The sequence below is a fragment of the Pristis pectinata genome, chromosome 2 (genome assembly GCF_009764475.1).
Source record: "Pristis pectinata isolate sPriPec2 chromosome 2, sPriPec2.1.pri, whole genome shotgun sequence".
Lineage (NCBI taxonomy): Eukaryota > Metazoa > Chordata > Chondrichthyes > Rhinopristiformes > Pristidae > Pristis > Pristis pectinata.
The window spans coordinates 70,457,963-70,485,120 of NC_067406.1; the positions used below are offsets into that span (position 1 = coordinate 70,457,963).

At 39.5% G+C, this 27,158-nt stretch overlaps 1 protein-coding gene across 4 annotated transcripts in view; it reads left to right on the top strand.

Annotated features, from left to right (window-relative positions):
* arap2 (ArfGAP with RhoGAP domain, ankyrin repeat and PH domain 2) overlaps positions 1-27,158 on the top strand; it is a 286,956-nt gene that overhangs the window by 166,397 nt on the left and 93,401 nt on the right. For all 4 annotated transcript variants that reach the window (XM_052039500.1, XM_052039491.1, XM_052039508.1 and 1 more), the window contains one exon: positions 8,814-8,958. In XM_052039500.1, coding sequence (XP_051895460.1) covers positions 8,814-8,958 — 145 coding nt within the window. The remainder of the gene's footprint in view (positions 1-8,813; positions 8,959-27,158) is intronic.

Below are 27,158 nucleotides of genomic sequence, written 5' to 3' on the forward strand. Positions count from 1 at the left end.
ACTGAATACTTGAGTGAAATAATGCTTCTGTACTATTTCAGGCAAGCTTGTCTGAATGGTTTCTTGATTAGAACCTCTTCGTTGCATCTCACATTCCAGTCCACATCTGTTCAGACAGAGGTTTAGTTTCCTGTCCAGCTAATGGCAGACTTCCTCATTCTCATGCACAGAGTAGTGTTTCCCTCCACACAACATTCAAGTGAGTGCAGCATCCTCACAAGGCTCCTGATCTTTCAAAATATCTGATTCCTTGGTCCATCCTACTGTTAACATATTCTACCTATATCACTTTTTCTGTCTCATGTGGCTTTTGGATTGTTGGACTTTCAGAATGGAGGATCACTTGCTTCCATTCCAGTCCTGTTGGGTCTGAGGCAAATGATGAGACCTATGTAGGACCCATGGACTCTGGCACAGATGGGTCAGGAGGTGCCTGGTGGAGTGGATGGGTAGGTAGTTCAGGAGGTGGTGCACTCCTTCCATCATTCATGATGGGCTTCTGGATGCTCCCAATGCGTAGATGAGATTCTCAATATCCTCCCAGTCTATTTGAGTGGTCACGGGCCAGAGACTCTCAGGGGTTATTGGACGGCAGCAGTTTTTAAGGCCATTCAGACAAGGCACTGGAAGTTGCACAAAGTTCAGAGCTGCAGACCCAACCGGAATTCGCATCTCTAACATGTGGGAAGCTTTGAAAGGTGTGTGATGGTGAAAGGCTTCCTCCAATGAAACAATCTAGTATGGGGTCCCCATGAGGCACCACCTCAGCACTGAAGGCCCTTTATCTCCTTGTGACATCACTCAGCTTCAAAGTTTTTTCAAGGACACTTTGAGCACATCCTTGATTTTTTTTCTTATGTATACCTGATGATCTCTGTTCATAACAGGGCTTGGAATAGAGTGCATATTCAGGAGTCTGGTGTTGAGAATGTGAATGATGTGGCCTGACCAACTGAGTGTAATTAGGACCTCAATCCTGGGGATGTTAGCCTGTGAGAAGACATTGATATCGATTCTCTTATCCTGCCAATGGAGCTGAAGGACTTTACAGAGACGTGATTTGGGGGTATTTCTCCAGTGCTTTAAGGTGTCTGCTGAAGATGGTCAATGTTCCAGAAGCATACAGAAGAGCAAAAATCTTCTGCTTGATAAAACATATGTTTTGTGCCACTTTTGAGGCTGTGATTGTCAGTCAAAATCTATGCCGGCACATTGAAGACAATGGCTTTACTATTTGGGGGCATTGTTGTGCAGCGGGAGCAGACTAATGGAGGACTTCTGTTTTGCAGATATTGAGTGTAAGGCCTACCCTTTCATATGCTTCAGTAAACAAGTCCCCTTTGACTTAGAACTTGGCCTCTGGTGCTCGCACACATACGTCATCTGCCCACAGCTACTCGACTACTGAAACTGGGCTAACCTTGTTTCTAGATTGGAGGGCGAGATAGGTTGAACTGTCTTCCATTTGTTTTGTATGTTATTGGAGATAAGGTGTGGTACTGTAACAAGAAAGATTCAAAAATCTGTCAGGGCAATGATGCAGCCTTATTGGATGGCAGTCTGTACAGATCTGTTGCACACCCATTTGGTTACAGTTGTGGCTTGTATGCCATCAGGAAGCAAATGATATTCTTTCTCATCAATGAGACATCTGACCTGTCCTTTTAGTTCAAAATTTTTAATTTAAAATTACGTTGTCCTTAAATTAAAGGCATTATGGCTGTTACCGGTGTTTTGGTTGTTCACACGTATCATCCATTTCATCACAGGCCACAAAAACGTTAATGGAGTGCTACAATACACCACCATAAAGACCTTGCACTAGGAAAAATCTGCCATTTGGAAAAACGTATGAGGTACTCTCATATAGCTGCCATTCCAAGGGGATATTTTTAAAGATTTAGCTCTGATTAGCAGCTCATTCTGTCACTTGCTGTTGGCATTGGTAAAGTGACGATTGATTTGTTATAAATATCCCCCTGATGATGTTTGAAATGATCCAGTGAAATAAGAGTTCAAAGCTGTGGTCAGCTTCACAGCCAAAGGCAGAACACTCTTGTCAGAAATGTCAAGCTAAAGGAAACAGTGTGGCTGTTGGCTGCCACCCTGACAAAGTGAAGCTGACAAAGGAAAATTCTTCTCTGATGTCCCCAGGTAGCTGTACTTGATTTGAAGACATGAGTGTATGTAGTTCCCGTGTTATGCAAGTTACCTGCAATTTGCCTCTGCATTTCTTTGTCTTCCTACTGCAGAGCAAGCAGAAAAGAGAGGGGGAGGGGTGCTATTCCCTACTGTAGGAATTGTAATGGCAGCAATTGAAATTGCAACACTTAAAAACTTGGGCACAAACTTACAGCATCTGAGGCAAAATACATCCAGAAAATACTTATGCAGGAAAAAGCTAACTCCAGAAACAAAGGAAGAAATTTCACAATGAACTTCTCTGCTCAAAATGAGAAAGAAAGCCTTTGTGAGCTATCTACCTGAGCTTGTTGCATACATATTCTTTGCTCTTAAACATGCACTGAACAAGCAATGAAACTCATTAGCCTCAAACTCTCTTAACAATTATAGCAAGTCCTCTTAACAGGTCAAAGGCTCAACAATGCATAAATATTCTTGTCCTTAAACAGCCCAAAAAACAGCTAACCATAAGCAATGTATCAGATCTGCTAAATATGAGAAACATTATGGAGGGCGGGGGTTGGCATGTCAAGCCCAGCCTCAGTGATAATGTAATCTTTATTGGAAAACAAAATCTATCAAAGTTGCCTTAAATATGCAGCATAGATGATAGTTGTGTGTTTTTGTGTTTCCTTGCTTTGATTTGTCACCTGGAGTCTCTCTGACATTGATTTTAGAAGGTAATTTTGACTGACGTAGGCGTCCAATTGTTCATTCTACTTTGATCGTGAACATGTATAATTTAATCCTGATGGTCTCAAATGTTTCCCTTGTCTGACTGTGTCTCTCAACACTGTTACGTTGGGCTGGCTATTAATGGTCCTCAATGGTGAAGCAAAGTGAAATGTGAAATCTATCTTACAGACCCATTTTATGCAGGTGAGCATACGTGTTGGTTGTGAAAATATGAAAAGCTCTCACACTGGTAGGATTGAGAATTGGTGAGAGAAAATGTTGCTTGACCTACTTTTGAAGGTTTGATAAGGAAGAGGAAGAGTGTCAAGTGAGGGTGGGATGCAATGATCATCTGGCCTTTTCAAAGGAGTTGGCTTGATCATGCTTTGGATTTGCTTGTGTTTTGGTAATTGGTTTGTTATTGTTACATGTACAGTGAAAAGCTTTGTTTTGCATGCCATCCATACAGATCATTTCACAACATCAGTACATTGAGGGAAAAGCAGTAACAGAATACAGAATAAAGTGTTACAGTTACAGAGAATGTGCAGTGCAGGTAGACAATGAGGTGGTAGATTGTGAGGTCAAGAATCTTAAATGGGGTGTAAAATTAAAGAATGCTTTGAGCAAAAGGATGAGGGGTAGGGGGAACTACAATAAAGGTATTACTGCAGAGCTTCAAGAGGTTTGTAAAATTTCCCAAATTACCTGTACCATTCTTGGTTGTGTGACAGCTAATGTGAGTAAAGCATGATTCCACAAATAGCAATGAAATGCATTGGTTGAGGGATTTTTTTTTAGTTGACCAGTTTAATGAGTCAGCTCCTTCAATTTCCTGACTTGGTGCCATGGAATTTTGATAGCCAGCCTGAACCAGCAGTTCCATCCCATAGAGTGAATGGATTGCCTGGTGGAGCACCAAAGGGCCAGTTCAGATCAATCGCTCAAGTCCTAGAGTGTACACTTTTAACAAAATAAAAAAAAGTATTCCTGTTTGAAGTTGCCTAACCTCTCCATTTTTATTTTTTTTTAACCCTTTTAAATATCAGCAATTCTTCCCTTTGATCGCCTGGTTTTCCAGTCCAGCTGCTAAAGGTTACTGCTCAGACTGTCCCCAAAAGTCTTTTCTAGCTGACTGTCGGAGGTTTTAGTTTGCAAGAAGCGTCACAGCCTCCAGTCTTTACTATAGTGCTACAACTGAAAGAAATTAATCTATCTTTGTCACAATTTACCAGAAAATTGTAACAGGTGTTTTGTCGTGTTCTTGCTGCTTTCAGTAAAGCTGGTTTCAACAGTGATTATGTCCACGGGCCAAAGTCTTCCTTCTGATGGTATGGAATGTAATTTCACAAACTAATCTTTCACGGCTCTCCCAATTGTTATAAACTGATTCATCGGTTTTTCTTCTGTTCCGTGACATTGAACGGACATTTTAACATCGCTAGTGGGGCCAGCAAGTAGATTTGTTCTCTCTCACCCAGTATTTCCATTCTATTTGAAAAATCCTGTAAACTTTTACCAATGCTTGTTTTATGCTAGCCATATGTTCTGAAATCAAGTCGCTAATAATCCAATGATGCTTTGAAATTTTGAATCTCAGGAGTGAATTTCAACTTTTAGTAGCTAGCTAGTTATATCTGGAATGTTGGCCTAGAATTTGCAGTGAGGAGTGATGTTGATACTTTTGCCACCCACTGTTATAGAGGAGGAAGTCTGGCAACAATTTTTAAATACTGAGTTAAGCATGGATATCTAGAAGTTGCTATCAGTGGTATCCTGCACCTCCACAAGATGCACTGTTGCAGCCATCGATTTGTCTGCAGAAATTGGTTAACTGATGAGTATTCAAGATTTTACAAACGATTCTTGCTGTGAAAAGTCCTGAACACATTCCTCTTTGTTTCATGAAGTAGAGTTTAATGGCTTACTAAGCTATAATTACTGCTTGACCTCTATTATTGTTTCTAAAAAAATATATTTGCAGGTTATCATCTCAATAGTCCAGAATTCCATTTAAGTTCTGTTTAAAATAAACATTACAAATACAAATGAAATTATAACATTTGAGCATCTATCTTGATCTCATGTCCAATCTCAATTTTGCATTCCATGAAATGTTTAAAAATGAGTTACATCTGCATTTTTACTTCTGAGACTCTATGAGAATTCTTAAATGTGATACTTTGCTTTGCCATCATTGTTGCTAGATTCATGGGTTTTGTTGGGGCAAGCTTTTTACACAGAGAGTGGTGGATGCCTGGATTGCACTGCCGGGGTGGTAGTGGAGGCAAATACAATAGAGGTGTTTAAGAGGCTCTTAGATAGGCACATGAATGTGCAGAAATTGGAGGGAGATGGACATTGTGTTTGCAGAAGGGATTAGTTTAGTTGGGCATTTAATTACTAGTTTAATTAGTTTGGCACAACATTGTGGGCCAAAGGGCCTGTTCCTGTGCTGCACTGTTCTGTGTTGAACAGATGACTGCTAGCAACTTGGAAAGCGAAAGATGGAATCCAAGCCAGAAGGATTACGAGATATTTCTAGACACCCTACCTCGTGATCACTGGCGACTGCCATCAATTTGTCACTGCCTGAAAAATGTAGTTGTAATGGATACGAATAGCAAAATCTCTCTTGGAAATCATTATTACAATTTTTTCCTATTATGCCTGTTCTTTAATCAGGAAGTCCATATGATTTTTGGGCTTTTAAGATACAAGATGAGTACAAGTTATCTCTCCCTGACTATCTCTAATTCCGCACACCTTTGTTTTTCTGGCTATTCTATTCTCCCGTTCCTGTTCCAGGCTCAAATAAACTCACAGGTCCACATTGTGCCTTTTTCAGTATTCTTGAAGGCAACTTGGGGCATTGGTCTTTGTCATCTCCCTTCTCACTGGTCATACTGCACAGCATTTCTGAGTGTCCATGCCAGCTGCCTTTTGAGCAATTCCATTTATCCTAGTAATCCACTTTTTTCCACATTGCCTTAGTAGTTATTTTTGCTCAAGTGCTTATCCAGTTGTCTTTCTAGAGCCCTGATTGATGCTGTTTTCTCCACAGGGATCGTAACCACTTTCTGCATTCTCAAAAGTAATCCTCACGTTCCCATTTATCTTTTGCCCATCACTTTAGTTTCTACATTCTCCCCATGTTTGCGTGGGTTTCCTCTGGGTGCTCCGCTTTCCTCCCACATTCCAAAGACATACGGGTTAGGAAGTTGTTGGCATGCTATGCTGGTGCCGGAAGCGTGGCAACACTTGCAGGCTGACCCCTGACCACTCTACGCAAAAAAGGTGCATTTCACTGTGTGTTTTGATGTACATGTGACCAATAAAGATATATCATCATCATCATCATGTATATCATCATCATATACAAGTCTCCCCGGTTCCTGAAACATCCACTGATGACATCAGCTAGATGGGTGGTAAATTGGCATGGATGGTTAGTCATAAGAGGATGTAGATAGAAAAATAATCCAAAAATATTTTGGTGTGACAGAAGACCATTTGTCCTCTCAAAGGCATTGGCTATAAATTGTGTCCCAGGTGTTCTTTCTCTTTGATTTCTTGGCCACTGTTTTCACTGAAAGAAAGTTGATGTTGACGGTATGGAGGCAGTAGTTGAAAGGAGTCTAGGTTTGCAGTTCATAGATTGGTGTGGCCAACCAATGGAGGCTGAGGAGCCTGTTTCCCATAAGTAATGGTGCCAAGGGTGGAAGCACAGCTTTGTAAATAGGGCAACTCTGACATACCATAGAATTGGGTGGGTGGTAGGGTCTGGAAAAGTTGGGATGTGAGAAAGATTGTGGGTTTCATAAGATAAAATATCTTTGTTAGTCACATGTACATAGAAACACAGTGAAATCCATCTTTTTGCATGGAGTGTTCTGGGGGCAGCCTGCAAGTGTTGCCATGCTTCTGGCGCCAACATAGCATGCCCACAATTTCCTAACCTGTACGTCTTTGGAATGTGGGAGGAAACTGGAGCACCCGGAGGAAACCCACGCAGACACGGGGAGAACATATAAACTCCTTACAGACGACGGCTGGAATTGAACCTGGGTCGCTGGCGCTGTAATAGTGTTACGCTAACCGCTACTTCTTCCAAGGCCAATCTACAAGTGTTCATACTTATTTTATTTATGGGTTCTATTTTTCACAATTCCTCATTGAAAAGCAATTAATAATGCATAAAATATACTTTTTGACCTATTGTATAAACGCTCATATATATGCCAGCAAAGTACATAGAGGAGGTCAAATGGGAGCTTTCCTGATGGTCTCCTCAATGAAGTGCTGAGAGATAAAAGCAAAGGTCAAAGGGTGGATTTGGCTTTGTACGTCCTGCTTCAAATTGCAAGAAAAATGAGTTGGCGATCTTGCTGAGACATGCATTTTCCAATTGCAGCAGCAACGCAGTTATTAAACTGAATACTACAAGGACAGAAAGGTGATCCTATTAATAGCAAATCAAGTTCACCTTAGGATGCAGTTACATTGCTACTTCGTGTTAATGCACAAAGCTGTTTTGCATTGATGTGAAGTATGTCACTCGAGTTGCTTTCAATTTCATTCCAGAATGCATTACAGCCAAGTGCTGTGGGTCGACCTCCAAGAAGGTGTCTCCCAACACTTCAGATTTACTGTGTGAAGTAAACTTGAGTTTAGCATGAAGATAGTATGCAAACTACTCAAAGTCAGTGGTGATCCCATGTCTACCCTCCTAATATATATCTTTTGAAAAGTACCAGCCAGCCCTAGGCAGTGTGTGGTTCACTGCCTGTGTTAGCATGGTCCATGCCTTGATGACATTGCTTTGCACTCATCTCCAAAGTATAATTTAAGTAGTAGGTTATTATAATCTTTGTTATTATAAACAACTTGTTAACATTTGATTTCTATATTCGGAACTTTCGACTGAGCATCCATTGAAATAATTCAGTTCAGTGAGCAGTTGGTTCATGACTGATATGCCATTATAGCCTGAATAGAATTGACGCAGGATATAACTTACAATCTCTGGAATTGTATATGTGGTTGGGACTCTCAGTATCTTTAGATATTTCAATCATGGATCTTTAGGGTAAGCCTAGTATTTCTTATAAACTCTGAGAAAATGTTATAATATAATGATCATGATGAGATGTAGCTCAGATGTTGAAGGAGATTTTGTGGAAATGTAGATTAGAAGTTCATATTTTGCATTTGCTAAAGACCTATATGTTTTTCTCTGAACCTCTTCAGTTGACAGTTTATTAACACTTAATCATAATTCCAGTTTGGACATAGAGCAATGAAGTGCTCAGTATAAATGACATTAGTGAGAACTGAACCAGACAATTTTGGGAGGGATTCACTTTAGTGAAGTTGACATGGCTCTGGCATCGTTTGTGCACATAATAATCTCATCAAGGTCACCTTTGCCTTGCCAACAGAATTTGGTGGTGTTGAATGAAGGAAAAGCCATAAGTCTTTTCACATGTAGGGATAAGTAAATTGTAGCTCCTTTCTTCATTTCGTCTAAGTTGGTAAGCACCCTTCTTTTTCTTGAATGCTTGCAGCAATGGACATTTTCCTGAAATGTTTTCTTTGCTTAGAAGTCCGTTACTAAAATTTTAAACATTATTTCAAAAGTGTGTGCTTGAGATTACCTTCCTAGGAAAGTAGAGGCTTTGAGCTAATTGTGCTTTTCATTTGCAAGTCCAGTTACTGTTTACACTTCAAGGGGTGGTCAACAGATCATTGCAGGCAACTTACCTTTCATGGAATGTGGTGTCACCAGGATTCCTAAAGGGAATTTTACTGATGAATGTGCTGGAAGAATTCAACATGGTTGCCTGTATTATGGCTTCAGGGGTGTTGTCTGTTTCACAGCAGTCAGTGTTATCAAGATATTCTGAATAAAGTGTATGATTAGATTTTAATACCCTTTCATTTCTTGTCCACAGAATTCAACAAGCGATGGTGTACCCTAGAAGGTGGATTTCTCAGTTATTATGAAAGTGACAAGTCTGCCACACCAAATGGGAGGATTGATATAAGTGAGGTAGTCTGTTTGGGAGTAACCAAGTCTGATCTTACTTGGGGACCTGGGTGAGTAAGAAATTTAAGTCATATTCCCTTAGATAAATAAAAGGATTAAAGCTCAGTAGAATTGATCATTCCAAACTACTTGACTTGCTGTTTTTTTTACAACACAAGCTTTCCTTGTACATGGACAAAATATTTATTTCACTAATGTATTATCTATCGTTCTGGCTGCTTCTCAATTCAATCACTTTGGCCTACGAATTGAATTGAGGATGAAAGACAGCTTGTTCATCAATTCCATTTCAGCTAAAGGCATGTCACCTTGCTCAGATCTGCTCTTTACTGGTGATACTGCACTTGTCCCCAACTCACTTGATGTATGGCAGATCATGATGAACAAGTTCCCTGATGCACGTATTAAGTTTAGAATGGCAGTCAGCACTCAGGAAACAGTTGTCAGCACAACTCGTTTAGCCTTGATGGAAAATGCAATGCAAAGATCAGCTAAGTATCCATAGAACCGTAACCATAGAACAATACAGCACAATACAGGCCCTTCGGCCCACCATGTTGTGCCGACCTTCAAACCACGCCGAAGACTATCTAACCCCTTCCTCTCACATATCCCTCTATTTTAAATTCCTCTATATGCTTATCTAACAATCTCTTGAACTTGACCAACGTATCAGCCTCCACCACCACCCCAGGCAGTGCATTCCGTGCACCAACCACTCTCTAGGTGAAAAACCTCCCTCTGACATCTCCCTTGAACTTCCCACCCATTACCTTAAAGTCATGCCCTCTTGTATTGAGTATTGGTGCCCTGGGAAAGAGGTGCTGGCTGTCCACTCTATCTATTCCTCTTAATGTTTTGTACACCTCTATCATGTCTCCTCTCATCCTCCTCCTCTCCAATGAGTAAAGCCCTAGCTCCTTTAGTCTCTCCTCATAATCCATACTCTCTAATCCAGGCAGCATCCTGGTAAATCTCCTCTGCACCCTTTCCAGCGCCTCCATATCCTTCCTATAATGAGGTGACCAGAACTGGACACAATACTCTAAGTGTGGTCTAACCAGAGTTTTGTAAAGCTGCTTCGTTACTTTGCGGCTCTTAAACTCAGTCCCACGATTTATGAAAGCTAACATCCCATAAGCTTTCTTAACTACCCTATCCACCTGTGAGGCAACTTGCAGTGATCTGTGGATATGAACCCCCAGATCCCTCTGCTCCTCCACACTACCCAGAATCCTGCCATTAACCCTCCACCTTGCAAATCTTACTTGTGGAAGAAAACTAACTGCTGACCCTAAATGCAATGGTTTGGATGAAAGGCCTTCGACCTGAAAGGTTCACTCTGTTTCTCTCTCCATAGCTGCTTCCTGACCTGCTCTGTATTTTGAGCATTCTGAGTTTTGATTTCAGATTTCCAGCATCTGCGGTCTCTTACTTTTCTGAATCTTCTGGTGTCTATCTATAATTACACCTTCTTACAACTATGCACTGGATCATGTACTCCAAGTAGGAACAGATACTGAACGGAGCTTCCACTTTTTAATGTCATAGTGAAATGCTTGAAGTCACTTAGGACCTTCAAACTATATCATGTTTAAACTTGGAAAAAATTAGGAGTGGCACTGTTGATCCTTCGCTTAAATTTGAAGATATTTGGAGTCCATTTATTCAATATTTTCACATGATGTAGATCCCCTTTCAATAATCTTCCAACTTGGAGGAACGGACTTGACGACATAATATTGCTCTGTTTCTACTGAGAAATTTTAGACCAGTTTTTTTTTCTTTTTTTTTGTTGTTTGTTTTTCTTTTAAAAGTTTTTTTTTTGTTTAGTTTATATTGTTTATAATTTTTTTTATTGATTTGTATTTTCTTTTATATAATAAATCTTTTTTCTTTCCTCTATTTTATATTATATTCATTTACTAAGAGATCGTTGGATCTATAGATTTTTTTATATTTTATTGTTCCTTATGATTATATGCTATGATTGTTATCCTGATCTCTTTGTATTACATGTATAAATATTGATGCTATGTATCAATCTGTATTAATTTGAAAACTAATAAAAAGATTGAAAAAGAAAGAAGTCACTTAGGACCAGTGGATCACCAACAGCAAGGTATCTTTATTAGTCACATGTACATCGAAACACACAGTGAATGCATCTTTTGGCATAGAGTGTTCTGGGGGTAGCCCACAAGTGTCGCCGTGCTTCCGACGTCAACATAGCATGCCCACAACTTCCTAATTCCTTGAGCAAACCAGCCAATGTACTGTGCAATCCCCACAGGACCTTTGTAGGCACTTGGAACATGCATCTCAGGAAATGTCTGCAGTTCTTAAAACAAAACCTTCTATACACTGGCAAAGTGACAAGTTGGAGGAAAGTCTCAAAAAATTCAGCATTTCTTCTAGGAGAACTCTGCCACAGCTGCTTGGTATGAAGAAGTCTGGTCAACGCTGATGCACTCGCAGTGAAAGCTAACAGAGTGCCCAGGTCAGCAAGGCAGGAGCAGATAATGGTCTAACCTCCATCGGACTCGTGAGGTGGCAGCCACAGTGGACAGGTTTGCCACCCACACATCAGGCTCTTCTTCCGTGCCACTGACTGATTGATTGAATTGTTGCTTCTCCTTTCAGCTATCAAGATGGTGGAAACTTTCTTTGTTCTCAGTGTTTGTAGGTGTTTTATTTCATCATGGGACACGTTGGTTATGAAGCTATAAAATCATGTTTTTCTCCCCCCAAGAATAGTTTTAACACTATTTTATCAGCTGACAATCCAACTGTAGTGAAAGAGGATGATGGTGGAGGTGATGGCAGGGAAATCCAGACTCTCAGCTTGTAACACTACATTCTTCCTTTGTAACTTGGATTCATGATGGCAGAAACTTGGATCCATGATGGCTCTGTATGAAGAAGCTGGATCTACACTGCAGCAATTACAATGGAGGTCAGGAGTTTTTTCAGCAGCTCTTAGAATAGGTTGAAACTGCATATACTGAGGACCTATCCCCGAATGTTTTCAGGAACTGATGTAACTGGAAAGGATTCTGTTAATCAATAGCATGATCTTTATGGGTTTAAATGTTTCAGACATTTAACTTCTTGTCTATGCAGACTTTTAGCAAAGCATTTGACAAAATCACCAATTATTCAAAAAGTTGGATCTAAAGTGAGCTCATTGTCAGAAATTAAAGAATTATTAACTGCAGTTTTGAGACTGGAAGGCCATATCCAATGGGGTCCTACATCCTGCCACATTGTGGCGCATATCAATGACTCGGATTTAAATATAGCAACAATAATTAGGAAATTTACAGTGATGTCAACTTTCGTAGAGTGGTTGAGGAACAAAGTTGCAGGCTGGAGGAAGAGTCAGTTGGGTAAATGGAATTCAAACCAGAAAAATGTTGGGTAATGCATTAGAGAGGGTGAATAAATTAGGGTAGCATACAATTAATTGTTTGATATGACGCAGTGTGGAGGAACAATATTAACTGTCACATATCACTGAAGGTAAAATAATAGGAAGTGTTTTGGAAGACATAAAGGATGCTTACTTTTGTTATGTAGAATATAAAAACAGCAAGGTTAAACTAGAACTACAGAATACACAAGTTGGATTCATCTAAAATACTGTGTACATTTCTGGTTACTGCATTATGGGAAAGAGGTGATATTATTTGTGAGGATTTGGAGGAGAAATGAAGACGTTGCCAAAGCTGGAGAATGTTATCCACAAGGAGAGATTGACTAGACTATTGTTGTCTTCTTTGAGGCATCAAAGACTGTAGGGAAATAACATTATGGGAAGCCAATAATATTGGGGAATGGATTTTGACAGATGGATAAGATGGGGTTTGTGGCTAATGTTTTCATGTGAAGGCCTGGAACTCATTACCTGTAATGACACTGGAGCCAGAAATTCATCGTGTCTCTATGTTTAAACAGTACACAGGTGAGCACCTGAAGTGCTATAATCTACAGTACTGGGAATTGGGATTAGCATCAGTAGCTGGCATTATTAGTTGACGTTGATGCAGTAGTCTGAATGGCCTTTTTTTTTGAATTATACATTTCTGATTTTATGATCAGTTATAAAACTGGAATTAATTTGTCAACTGACTGCTTATGCACTATTTTATGGAAAACTTATGATTTGAATTTCACTGTGAATTGAAATCATCCAGCAGTAACTGGAAACCACGGGGAGCCAACACTCTTAATGTACAAGAGGAAAATTCTGAATGTTTGAAAGGGAATGAAGAGTTTTTTTTAACATTCAGATAATGCCCTTTTAACATAGCACACATTTAAAACCAACTAGTAACACTCTCCAGAGACAATTATGCCAGATAGTGGCTGCTATGGGCCCGTATAAATTATCTACTGATGTGTCCTCTGTTATATAAAAGTTGTTGATTCATAAAACATTTCAGATCCCAAGTATAAAAAAAATGGGTTCTGAATGTTATTGTTTGGAATGCTCTATTGCCTAAATACTTCTGAAAATTACTTGTGTCTTTGCAGTGCCTAAATTAGAAGCCATCATCAATGTATGTCAGAATGCTGTTGTTTGTAATATACAGCATTGCTGTCGTTTTTGTCCATCCTTTCCAGTTTATTGATTCCCATCAGTCCTTTGAAAAGCTTTATAGACTACTCATTCATTGTGTCCAGTGTCTAAACTGAGATTAGCTAGATAATAACGTTTCCTAATACTACCAGCAGATGATTTAGGGTAACAAAGCAAAGCATTGTCAAATATTTTTGAGGTACATTTTTCATCTATGTTCCATTGCCACCAGTATACAACCTTCCATTTCAAAAATCTTTAATGTAGAAATTGCAACATTGGTTATGCACAGCATGCAACGTATCTCAGTTTTCACAATCTCATATTTATGTGCATTTAGAATTTTAAAATGGCACAAATTTAATAAATAATAATGGGAAAAACCTCCAATTTGTATAAACCAAGCATAAGAATGTCAGCATCATGGTTGCCAATCACTGGAAGGGTTCCCTTTTGAACAACTCACTGCAGTGCAAAATGAACAGATGAATATAAGACTTCTCAGTGAGTTCAGCAGTCAGTTTCATTCAAAGTCCTTACAGCTGCCTCTTCATCCTTCCATTAACCCCAGTCCCAGAGGTGAAAACAACAAACAATCGGCTGGAGGAATTCTAAGGGTAGCGCAGTATCTGTGAGGGGAAAGGGATTGTCAACATTTTGGGTTGAAACCTTGCATCAGTATCGCCCACAGATGTTGCTCAGCCAGCTGAGTTCTCCAGCAGATTGTTGCTCCAGATTCCAGTGTCTGCAGCCTATTGTGCTCCCAGAAGTGAAAAGATGTTCCAGTCAACTGTGCCATCTATTCTCTCCTTCACGCGCTCTTCACCCTGACCACCACAAACTGTGAAGATCTTACACAAAGCAATGAATTCATTACATCCTGTTGGAAATGGATTTGAGAACAGTAACATGAGAGATTGCAGAGAAGTTTGCTGTTCTTCATCAAGAATAACTCATCATTAGCATTATTTGTCAGTCCCCCTTGTAGGTGCCACAAGGATGTTTGGAGTAAAAGTTATATGAATCTTGACCATTAAATTGCTTAACTGAGACTAGGTGGGAAAAATTCTTTAATTGCAGACTCCTAATGAATTTCATGAACTGTGCCAAATGAAATTGAATTCTCATTGATATCATGTGTACAATGCAAACCCAATACTCTTGGAAAGGAGTTAATGAAGTAGACAAAGCCTGTATCATTTATGCATTTAAGATATGTTAGGATGGGAAAAGAATCCAACGAGTGGAATCTAAATGAATTTAGCAATCCAGAGGAAAACAAAGATAATCTAGTTAGTTTGTACCTATCTCACTGCGTCCAACTTTTTGGATAAAATTGTTTAGACAGTAAGTTAATAATTGAATGCTCTCATGACATGCTAATGCAGCAAATATAAGCCTTTGCTTTGCACTCTTTATAACTTCTCCAGAACTGATCTAGTAGAAAACACAGGGGAATGTTTAGTACTGTGGTAATAATAAAGGAAGAAGCTGGAGTTGCTGCTTTCCAGTTGAGAGGAGATTTGAGAGAGGTGTGCAAAATCCTGATAATTTTAGATTGGTAGCCAGATGAAAGTTGTTCCTGTCAGTAGATAGAGCAAGGACGGGATCACAGCTATAATGTCATCTGCAAAAAATTCACAGGGAATGTGATGAATAATATTTTGTATGCAGAGTGTGGTGATGCTCTGGAACTTTACGCCCATGAAGGCAGTAGGATCAGAGCTTCCAGAAGGAAATTGGATCGACACTTGAGGGAAAATAATTTGCACGGCTGCAGTGAAAGAGGGGAATGGATGTGCCTGGATTGCTCTACAGAGAGCTGTCATGGATTCAGTGCAATATATGGGTTCCATTTGTGCTGTCATGATTCAGTGTGATCAAGTGGGTTTGTCAGCCTTCATAGAACCCACCTGAATTTCACTGGTACTCTGTCAAGTTACCACCTTGGCAATGAAGGCGAATGTCCAGCCCAATAACACAGTACCATGTATTGTCATACTCGTAGATCAGATTCATGTTAATTTTGGCACTGTCATTGATGAGAAGGCTTAGAAAGGATGCTATCCCTGATCTCAAAGCAGGTTTTCTGCACTCCAGAAGGTGGTGTGATATTAAGAATGAACAAATGCATGCAAACCTTAACAAAGTCACTGATGCTATGTTATTAAAATTCAGCAAGTATTTAAAAGATTGATTCTGCATTTAAAAAGGTATCTATGATATCTGAGAAGTTTCTCTCTTCCATTTATAAGCAGTGCATGCACGTAAAAGAGTCATCAGTGTGTGAGGTCATTACATCCTCTTGTGTGCATGGCAGATTGATTCTGAATTACAAATTTGAGAATCGACATTACAGTGAAGGCCACTTGGGAATATTTCAAACTGCAGCAGCTGAATCAATTTTACTTTTTATCTTACTCTGCGGAAGCCTTTCCCTGACTAGGGTTATGATGTTGTTGTGAAGTAGAGTGCAGCTCCATTGAATGAATGCAGCTGCCTCCTCTTAGTTCTACTGATCTTTGTCAGCACTAAGTTACTCTCCTGAGTGTGTGTCACATTTATCTTGTGTTGCCACACTGTGATACAAGATATGTTCTTGCATGTCATGGTAATTTTTAGCCCAAGTGCTAGATTTTTCTTTTGCAAACAAAATTTTCCCATTTCTTTTTTCTATTAAATTGTCCCTTTTTAAAAAAAAACAAAGTCACTATCACAAAATATAATCTTGCCTTGTAATTATAAAATGATGAATCAATTTAACATTAGATTTCTGTTTTACTGATCATTGTTGATGGCACACTTATAGTATTTAAGATATTACAAGCTTGAAATATTGAGCTATTCAGTGCTATTAAAGTTCTTGCCATTTTATTTAGTGCTAGTTCACTGGAGTATTAATTCTTTCTCTGGTCTAAAAGCTCAGAGGGGGGATTAAGGAAATCTCCAAACTTTCCTTGTAGCGTTTGTCCACTGTAATTCGTCAAGGTAATGAGCTTCTGTTTATGAAAGTTGGTGCTTTTCCGCTTATTCGAGTCAGCACAATCCATAGGCCACGATGCTGTTCAGTAAGTACAACTGAGAACTCTGGAAACTTAAGTATTTTTGTAATTGAATAGTGTATTAATTATTGAAAGCTTTGATGAAATATTCAGCTCTGTATAATCATTGTGTAAATTGCACCAGTTCCTGCCTAAATGTACAGTCAGCAATTTGTGCTGCAGTGTGTTGACATTAATCCCAGATCATTCTGAATCCATTTGTTTCAGACACTAAATCTTCATGTATTCAGTTATCATTGTACTGCTAATGGCATTTTGCAGAACTACAATAGAACCAGTGGAACATATTACATAGGAATTAAGTACCAAACTGATGCTATACAATGTGATGCAAGGCTGTTGTTAAAACTTGCACCTGAACAGAAAGTTTGCTCATTTCCCACTGCTGTGATGAAGATAGGAGACAGGTGGTTATTCTAACCAAAAATAACAGATTCTGGCAGCATATGCAGTGAGTTTATAGATGGTATATACTGTATACTCCCCTCCCCACTAATCTAGCTACCCGTCTTGTGTCTATCTAGTTGTACCTTTCCTATAGCTATTGGGCAGATGAACAATATTGGTGCTTTAGGAAGATCAACAACAAGGGAAATATTACACTGAATGAAGTGACTTATGGACTTTTTTATTTATTTAAAGTGAGAGGAAGCTTTATTTAGGCAAATGAAAGTTCATGCATCCCAACTTTCATAAGTGGCAGCATTGAGTACAAAAACAAAATCATTAATGAAACTATTGACATAGAAGTTTGGTGCTAGGCTCAAGGTATCCAAGCGTTCAATTTCTCACTCCCCTTTCTTCTGCCTTTACTAATATGTTATGTCCAATACAAACTTGACCTGCACAGACCCATTACATATGTCAGATGCTCTCTCTTTTTGGGGGAAGAAAAAGAGGAAGGACCATGGAGGCCACTCTCAAAATGGTGTTTTAAAGGAAAATACAGACCTGAATATAGTGGCTTCACTATCCCAACTATTGTAACACTAAATCATGGTGAACTTCATGAAGATGTTATTAGGTTTCATTTGGCTCCCTCCCAGTTTCTATCTTAGTTGCCTCTTCCTTGACCGATCACACTTTCTTCTAGGACCCTGGCTAACATTGCAACCTTTGAAAGCTTTAGGATACTGACCAGGTGTCTGCAGCCCATATCTCATGTAAGTGTGCAGTAGATTTCAAGCTTAACTGTTCCAGAGCAGGGATAGTTCCCTGTTCCTGATCACAGTGAATGAACCAATATGTAGTTCTGTGTGGGACACTCAACCTTTCTTGATGGTTAGCATGAATGTATGTTTGCAGAGAATGCAAACAAGATTCACAATGCTGTTTCTAAAGATGAGAATCTTTAGGTATGTGGAGATGCTAAAGAAACTGGGGTCCTTGCACTACAATGCTAGGCAGTACCTGTATTGAGGGAGCTACCTTATAAGGAAAATTTGTACAGGCAAGACTTGTATCAGCCAGAGTGAAAGGGACTTTGTAAAATATATAAGATTCTGAGGAGTTTTGAAGAGATTGATGTGGAAAGGATGGGGTCACTGTTTAAAAATAGAAGGTTGCCTATTTAAGATGGAAATATGTTTCTCGCCTTCTTTTTGAGGGTTAAGAATCTTTGAAACTCTCCTTCTCAGGATGGTGGTAGCAAAGTCTTTGATTATTTTTAACTCCAAGGTAGATAGATACTTGAGAGTACGGTCAGATGCGCTGAGATCTTGTTAAATAGTGGAGGAAGCTTGAAGGGCTAAGACTCCAACTCCTGCTGTTAGTTTGTATGTACATCAAAGTGAATCACTGAAAGTATTCACAGAGTTGTATTTGGTAAATAGGCACCAAGTGGTAGAAGGTGTAAATATAAGGTCATTCCAAAAGAATGGAGGAATACATTGTGAGTACTCTTTATGGAGGGTTGTTACAATGTAAGTAAAAGAATCCACAGTAACTTTTAAAAGGAAGGAGGATAACTATTTGGTGGGGGAAAAAGAAATTAAAATCTGCACAGGTAAAGGAGAATGGAAAGCTCTTTTGGAATTGCAGTCATGGAATGGACTAAATGCAATGGGTTTCCTTTAAGGCAGTAAATTATATGAAGAGGTACAAGCTGGGTCTTGTCATCTGGATGGAAAGGGGAAGCCAGATACATCAAAAGAAGGAAGGGTGCTCTGTCTCATGTTGTTTCAAAAGCTACAAATTAAAATGCAAGGAAACCTGCCTGATCAAGATAAGATCTTTATTAGTCACATGTACATCGAAACACATAGTGAAATACATCTTTTGCATAGTGATTTTGGGGGGGCAGCCCGCAAGTGTCAGTTTGATGTGACAGCAACCTGAGGATAGGGATGGGCTGTAGATTGGTAAAGGGTGGATATATGGTGGCAGTAACCCAAGGCCAAGTGTGGGCTGGGATTCTTGGGGGTGGGGGGGAGGTTAGGTAGTTTCTCATATATATTCTTTGAGTGAGCAAGTACTTGCATTGCAAAAATCAAATCTCATTGATGCTAACACTAGTTAAAGCAGTTGTTTTCACCATTTAATTAAACATTTCCTTAGTTGGGATCTGTAGTGCTAACTGGGAGAGCTTTGCAGTAACATTGTTTTATACTGGTGAAGTATCTCTGCTTTTAGCACCAGTTTGTTGTAAAAGGGAGATAATACGATGGAAAAAAAATCCATACATTTAATTATTTGCAGTAGATAGCTCTCTGATGACAAAGCTGCAGTTTCTGCTCTCTGCTATCTTTTTCTCTTTGGACACTGAGCTTATTATGGTTGTTAAAAATATTCTGCAGACATGCCATTGAATCCTTTTTAACATATTCACATTTCAGAAAATAACTTAAAATGATAAGATTACTTTAAGATGAGAATTGCTCTAGCAAAGGAGAGATTAATTAGTATTTCCCTATTCTCCTTATTAACAAAATCCATGGTAGTACAGTTTAATCAAGGAAGAATAACTCCCTGAATATTATGTTGATTTGTGCATTAATCCTTTGAGTTTGCAGTATCTTTCTTTTCAGAAATTAAGCATTAATAGTATGAGGTGAAAGTGTCTGAACATACAGAGTATTGTTCCATTACTAAATATTTAGAAGTACATGCTGGTTGTTAATTCATTAGGATAAGTTTTTGCTTTTTATAGTCAATATGCTAATGCTTTGAAATCAGTGGATTGGAAACCAGGCAGATGCCATGTTTTCTGTGTCAGGTGTCTATTACTTGCATTGTTGCATCTGAGTCTTGTGATTTTAAGCCCCACTCCAAAGAGTTGAGCATAAAATTAATCTAGGCATGCTCTTCAGTGCAGCACTGAGAGAGTGCTTCACTGTCAATGGTGCCACCTTTTGCATGAAAACTATAGAATGTATTCAGGGAAGACCTGGTAGCTTAATATCAGTGGTAGGAGAAAATAGTAGGAATATTCTGGAGGAAAAAAATAGAAAAGTTTACATAAACTAAACTGATAACGTTAAATCCTCTTTAACTGCCCAACCACAGAATTCTTTAACCAGGTAATGGAGAGAGAGAATTCAAGAGTATTGTAGCAGATTTCCAAAACACCTTTGATAATGTGCAAAAAATAGAGTGATGAATGAGGCCAAAGCATTGCAGAATCATGGAATAAGTATTAGAATGGATAGCCTATTGGCTGCTAGAGAGCAGACATCAGGGAATGAATGGAAGTTAGAGATACAGAAAGTTACGTTCCTCAGTGATTATTGATGCTCACAAATTCTAATAACTATTTAGACTTGAGTCATAAATAATTTCTAAAATTTTGATGTAATTTAGAGGGAAATTCAGCAGTTAAGAAGAGCACAACAGATTACAAGGAAGCATGAATAATTTTACAGAATGGATATGAAACAAGCAAATTAGAACAGCTAAATGTGAGATTTTACACTTTGGTAATGAAAGTATGGAGATCACTCCTGAAAACCAGGAATCCAAGTGGATTCAAAGAGCAATGGGATCTGGAAGTACTAATATACAAATAATTAAAAGAAGTGATGCAGGAATTGAGGCCATGAAAAACAAAAAGAAAAACACACGTTGTTTATTTCCAGATATATAGAATTGTAGGGGAGTGAAGTTATGGTAAGTGTTAGTCCCTCTCTCCCCCTCCATCCCCCAGATTTGCTGATAAGTTTGTTTGTATTGTTGGGGAGGGTTGCAACCAGCTCAATAGAGCATGGAACTAAATTTGCTGGTTTCAGCATGGAGAAAGGAAGTATAGAATGTGGAAGTGAAGTTCAGTGAATGGGTCTGGAAGGTGAAAAGGAAGCAAGATAATTCTGCAGATGCTTAATTATATGTAAGTAAAGAGTCTACAAAATAATGGAAATAAATTGAGTGCAGAGGTAGATCTGTGGGTGTGAACTTAAGGCCATTAATGCAATGTGTCAAAAAATGGGTGGGATTGGCAGGGCAACATTCCTGGTTACAGATATTTCAGACAAGATATTGGTTGCAGAACTAATTACAAACAGAAAAGTACAAATGCTAGAAAAATCAATAAACTAAGCCATGCAAGTTGAACTGAGGAGTAGGGAAATCACTTTGCAGAAAATGTATTATAGACCTCAAAATTGTCAGAGGAAGATGGAAAAGTAAGTATGTTGGCAACTCTGGAAAGTGCAGAAGTATCAAGGCAGTAACAGTGGGGGATTTCAACTACTCTAATGTTAAATAGGATAGTACCAGCATAAAAGATGTAGAAGGAGCAAAATTCTTGAAGTACAATCAGAGGCATTATTTTAATCAGTATGTAGCTGCAGTAACACATTGTTAGACTTGTTTGATGGCCTTAGACGTAACAAATGGAATTCAATTAGGAAAATGTGAGGTGATATATTTGGAAAGGGTAAACAAGGCAAGAATGGCACTGAGGAACAAAAGGATGTTCAAAGATTCTTGAAGGTGGCAGGGCAGGTAGAAAAGATAGTTGTGGAAATGTATGAGAAATTTACTTTATCAGTGGAGGCATAGAATATATGAGCAGGGTGGTCATGCTAGAAGTGTATAAAGCACTAGTTCTGGTCATCACTACAGGAAGGCTGTGATAGTACCAGAGAGTGAAAAGGAGATTTATAAGGATGTTGCCAGAGCTGGAAAGTTGAGCTTTGTGGAGAAACGGTCTGAAACAAAGCAGACTTGAGGGGAAATTTAATAAAGCGGATAAAATTACAAGAGCCTTAGAATAAACAGGCAAGACTTGTTTTCTGTAGCAGAAAGGTCAAAAACCAGGGAATGCAGATTTAAGTGAATTGATAGCATGATTAGAAGGTAGTTGAGTGAATGTTTTCATCCAATGAGTGGTGAGGATTTGGAGATCTGTGCCTGAAAGGGCAATAGAGGCAGAAAACCTTATCGTATTTTTAAGAAGTACCTAGATGTGCACTTGGAGAGTCGCAACCTTCCAGTCTGCAGAACGAAAGCTGAGAAGTGGGACTAACCTCAGTAAGTATTTATTGGTCAGCGGCCACCCAGTGGAGTGAATGCTCTCTCTTCTGTCCTGTAACTTTTTATGATTCCAGTACAGTTTAGAATTCTATGAACATTTCTTGTTGCCAATTCCTATAAGGCGAAACCTAACAGCGTAAATGGCAGTGATGCTTCACTCCCCGATGAGCTCAGTGAATTTTATGCACGCTTTGGCAGGGAGAATAATGCAAATTCCCACAGCATCTGGCGACCCTGTGATCTCTGTCTCAGAAGTTGACATCAGAACATCCTTCGGGAAGGTGAACCCTTGCAAGGCGTCAAGCCCTGGTGGTGTACCTGGCAGGGTACTGGAAATCTGTACTGATAACCTCTCACTGCTGCAGTCAGAGGTTCCCACCTGATTCAAAAGGGCATCAATCATACTGGTGCCCAAGAAGAGTAAGGTGAGCTGCCTCAATAACTATCGCCTGGTAGCACCCACATCTACTATGATGAAATGCTTTGAGAGGTTGGTCATAGCTAGAATTATCTTTTGCCTGAGCAAGCACCTGGACCCACTGCAATTTGCCTACTGCCACAACAGGTCTACAGCAGATGCAAACTCACTGACTCTCCACTCGGCTTTGGAGCACGTAGACAACAGCAAAACATACGTTAGGCTGCTGTTTATCGATTGCAGCTCGGCGTTCAACACCATCGTCCCCTCAGTACTCATCAACAAGCTTCAAAACCTGGGCCTGTGTACCTCCCCCTGCAAATGGAACCTCGACTTCCTTATTGAGAGACCACAGTCAGTGCGGATTGGTAGTAACATCTCCTCCTTGCTGACAATCAACACAGGCGCACCTCAAGGATGCATGCTTAGCCCACTGCTCTACTCTCTCTACACTCATGACTGTGTGGCTAGGTACAGCTCAAACGCCATCAATAAATTTGCCGATGACACCACTGTTGTTGGCAGATTCTCAGATGGCGACGAGTCGGCTGAGTAGTGTCGCAGCAACAACAACCTCGCACTCAACGTCAGCAAGACCAAGGAATTCATTGTGGACTTTAGGAAGGGGAAGTTGGGCAAACGTACACCAGTCCTCATTGAAGGGTCAGTGGTGGAAAGGGTGAGCAGCTTCAAGTTCCTGGGTGTCAACATCTCCCAGGATCTACCTTGGGCCCAACACATTGATGCAATCACAAAGAAGACACGCCCGTGGCTCTACTTCATTAGGAGTTTGAGGAGATTTGCTATGTCGCTGAAGACTTACAAATTTCTACAGATGAATGGTGGAGAGCATTCTGACTGGTTGCATCACTGCCTGGTATGGAGCCTCCAATGCACAGGATCCCAAGAGGCTGCAGAAGGTTATAGTCTCAGCCAGCTCCACCATGGGCATAACCCACCCTGCCAGTGAGGACATCTTCAAGAAGCAGTGCCTCAAGAAGGTGCCATCCATCATTAAGGACTGTCATCATCTGGGACATGCCCTCTTCACGTTACTACCATTAGGGAGGAGGTACAGGAGCCTGAAGACCCACACTCAATGTTTCAGGAACAGTTTCTTCCCCTCCGCCATCAGATTTCTGAACGGTGCATGAACAGTAACTCATTTGTACTATTTATTTATTTTTGTAACTTATATTAATTTTTATGTCTTGCACTGTACTGCTGTTGTAAAACAACGAATTTCATGACATATGTCAGTGACAATAAACCTGATTCTGATTACAAAATGAATATTGAGGCACTGGAGAGAGTACAGTCATGGTTTACAAGAATGTTACCAAGCTAGATTAGAAAGTGGGTTATGTGGTTGCCGAAAGAGATGGAGTGAAAGGATAAGAAGTTGGTATTGGAAATGCAACGGGGGTGAACGCTGGGTTATTTTGTTTGGTCAAAAGAATAGAAAACCTTTAGAAATTCTATTTTGTAATACAAAATTCATGTGCATTTTTGTTTAATCAACAAGCTATTTGCTGAAAGCCTTTGAGTACTTTTTTTTAAGCCAAATTCCTTCCACGATCTGGGGATGTGCAGTGGGCCACCAGTTCATCTGTGTGGGCTATTTGTATAACAGTATAATGTCACAATAAACATATCTTCAATGGTACCTGCCATTGTCCAGGTCCATTGTAGGTCCAGTTCCAGCACTTGAAGCCACGTCTAGATCCGTCCCCTTTAAAGTATGTATTCATGTGGTTTGTGTATCCAAAGGAAATACTCTGTTATTTCCTCTATGAATGGCCTTCAGCAACCAGCTATTCAGTCTACATTTGTCATCCCTCATTTGTTTTTAATGTTAGTGTCTAAAATAGTTACACAAGGTGTTTCAATATTGAAACACCTCAGCTTGTGGACACGTCATCACTGGTTGATGAGTTAGAGTCATGCTGGAGGACATTGGTGCATTATCTTTGATACAACCAAACAACACAATTTTGTTGGAGGTAATGTATTTGAGGTGTCATGCCTGACTATTCACATAGATGCAAAAGATCACTTGGCGCAATCAAATAAATGAATGGAATTCAACTGGTTTCACAGCCAATAATTTTCCCTTAATCAACTCCACCAAAAACAAATTACATGGATCATTAATCTCTTTTGCTGTTTTTGGAATTGTGCGCACAAGCTGGCTTTATGTTTACCTGTGTAACAGTGACTACATTGCAGAAAGTAACTCATTCGTTGTGAAGTGCTTTGGGACATCCTGAAGGATACGATAAGCCACGTTATAAATAGAAGTTTATTCTTTTGTCCTTCCTTCCTATTTAAGCATGTGATTATTTTTGAAACCTTTAGTGCTGTTTGTCAGTATTTATTCAGCTCTCTTGAACAGAAGCTAATTGACCATCAATCAAATAGGTTCTTTTGTGCTTATTTTTGATCCCAATAATTTTGAGTCTTGTGTTTCACCTTCATTGTCTTTGCTCCAATGAAAATAAATTCAATTCTGTAAATCATTTCCAAATTTAGAATCCAGGCTCCTAAATTGTTTTTGATATTCTCATCTTTGCTTTCTCAAAATCATCAGTCAGATTGGCCACTCCAGCACTCTACGTTTGAATCACTGACCATAAGCACAAATTAAATGGGGATAAAATAATGATGTTTCAAGGTTATAATCAAATGGTCTCTGAATACAATCAGGAATTCAATAAACTGTGTTTATAACAACTTTGCATTGATTCAGAATTTTTAGTGAATAGTCAATAATGCACCAAATTATTTTAATTCTCATGACTTCACTAATGGATTTTGTAAACGTTAAAGCTCCATGCAGCAGCTGTAATCTACTTCAAGTTATTTTCGAGCATAAGGTACAGCAGAAGTAGTTCATGACAAAGTGTTCTGAAAACAAAAGGTGAGAAATGGAACAAATCACAGAGAAGTAATTAATGTATTTGGTGATCTGTGAAATGCTTAATAAAGTTGAACTGTAAGTGTTCAAGATCGCCTCAATGGGGCAATGTAAAGTGATTGAACATCTAAATGGTAAAGACAATGTGAAGACAGCAAAGGTGCCTGCCGAAAGGAAAAACGGCCACAACTTGGAGGAATGCAGTTGAAGAAAATTTGAGATCAAAACTTTCCTTTGGAAGAAAGCCCCAAAACGTTCCTTTGGGAGAAAGCCAAGTGATAAATCTATCATCTGCCCTCAGCAGGATACTTAGGCCTGAACATCATTGTTACAGACCTACAATTGTAAATCATCTGTATTAATGGCCCTGGCATCATTAATATGGTTAGTTCATTTGAATGGTTATTGGCAGTTTAAGTTTAGTAGCAGAAAACTTTGGAGAAATTGTGATTATATCTGAGTGAGGAAGTTAGAGTGTAGCCTTTTAAAAAGCTGATACTGGCGCAGATTGCAGCTTACTAAGGAAATGAGGAATCATAGTGTAATGACTGGAAGCTCTTCTGATGCATTTATATGATTTTTAGTCCCACATTTGAAGAATGTTTGCCACTGAAAGATGTGGCAGAGTGACCGCAATAAGGTTTTGCATGTGAGGAAGGAGAGCAACAAGAAAAAAAATGAAAGTACAGGACATGCTGGAAATCTGAAATACAAAATACTGAAATGACTCAGCAGGTCAAGCAACAAGCAATGCGGAGAGAAGTTGGAATTAATGTTTCAGGTCTCTGACCTTTCATCAGAAGAGAAGTCACCATTTTCACGAGGCCAACCTAGAAGTCAGCCAATCAGTGACACTGCATGTTAATTCTCTCACACTCAGAGCTCCGGGTCAGTTCTGGAAAGAAGTCAATGACCTGGCAAAGTAATAGAGAGGCTGCTACCTTATTGCTTCTTGTCAGCACAATATGGAAGCGGGCTGCTTTGGTCAACCAGTCTAAGCTGATGTTTATCCTCCAAGTGAGCATTGGAGCAGAGTTTAACCTTCTGTGACTGACCTGTTACAATATTTCCTTATAGCTTAATAGCATTAAAAGGTGAATAGTAATTTGGGTAGAGAATGTTTATCATTCAGCAGGCACGGTAGTGTAGCAGTTAGCTTAACGCTATTACAGCGCCAGCGACCTGGGTTCAATTCCAGCCGCTGTCTGTAAGGAGTTTGTATGTTCTCCCCATGTTTGCGTGGGTTTCCTCTGGGTGCTCTGGTTTCCTCCCACATTCGAAAGACGTACGGGTTAGGAGCTGTGGGCATGCTATGTTGGCGCTGGAAGCGTGGTGACACTTGCAGGCTGCCCCCAGAACACTCTACACAAAAGATGTATTTCACTGTGTGTTTCAATGTACATGTGACTAATAAAGAGATCTCTCTCTTATCTCTTAAATAACTTTATTGAATTATCTGGTAATCACCTCTTTCTGAAGAAAATAACTTTAGTATCAGAATCAAATTTATCATCACTGACACTTGGTGAAATTTGTTGCTTTACGGCAGCAGTACAGTGCAAGACATAAAAATTACTATGTTACAAAAATAAATAGGACAAGAAAAGGAGTAACGAGGTAGTGTTCATGGGCCGTTCAGAAATCTGATGATTGAGGGGAAGAAGCTGTTCTTAAAGTGTTGAGTGTGGGTCTTTAGGCTCCTGTAACTCCTCCCTAATGGTAGTAATATAAAGAGGGGATGTCCTAGATGGTGAGGGTCCTCGATGATGAATGCTGCCTTTTTGAGGCACTGCCTCTTGAAG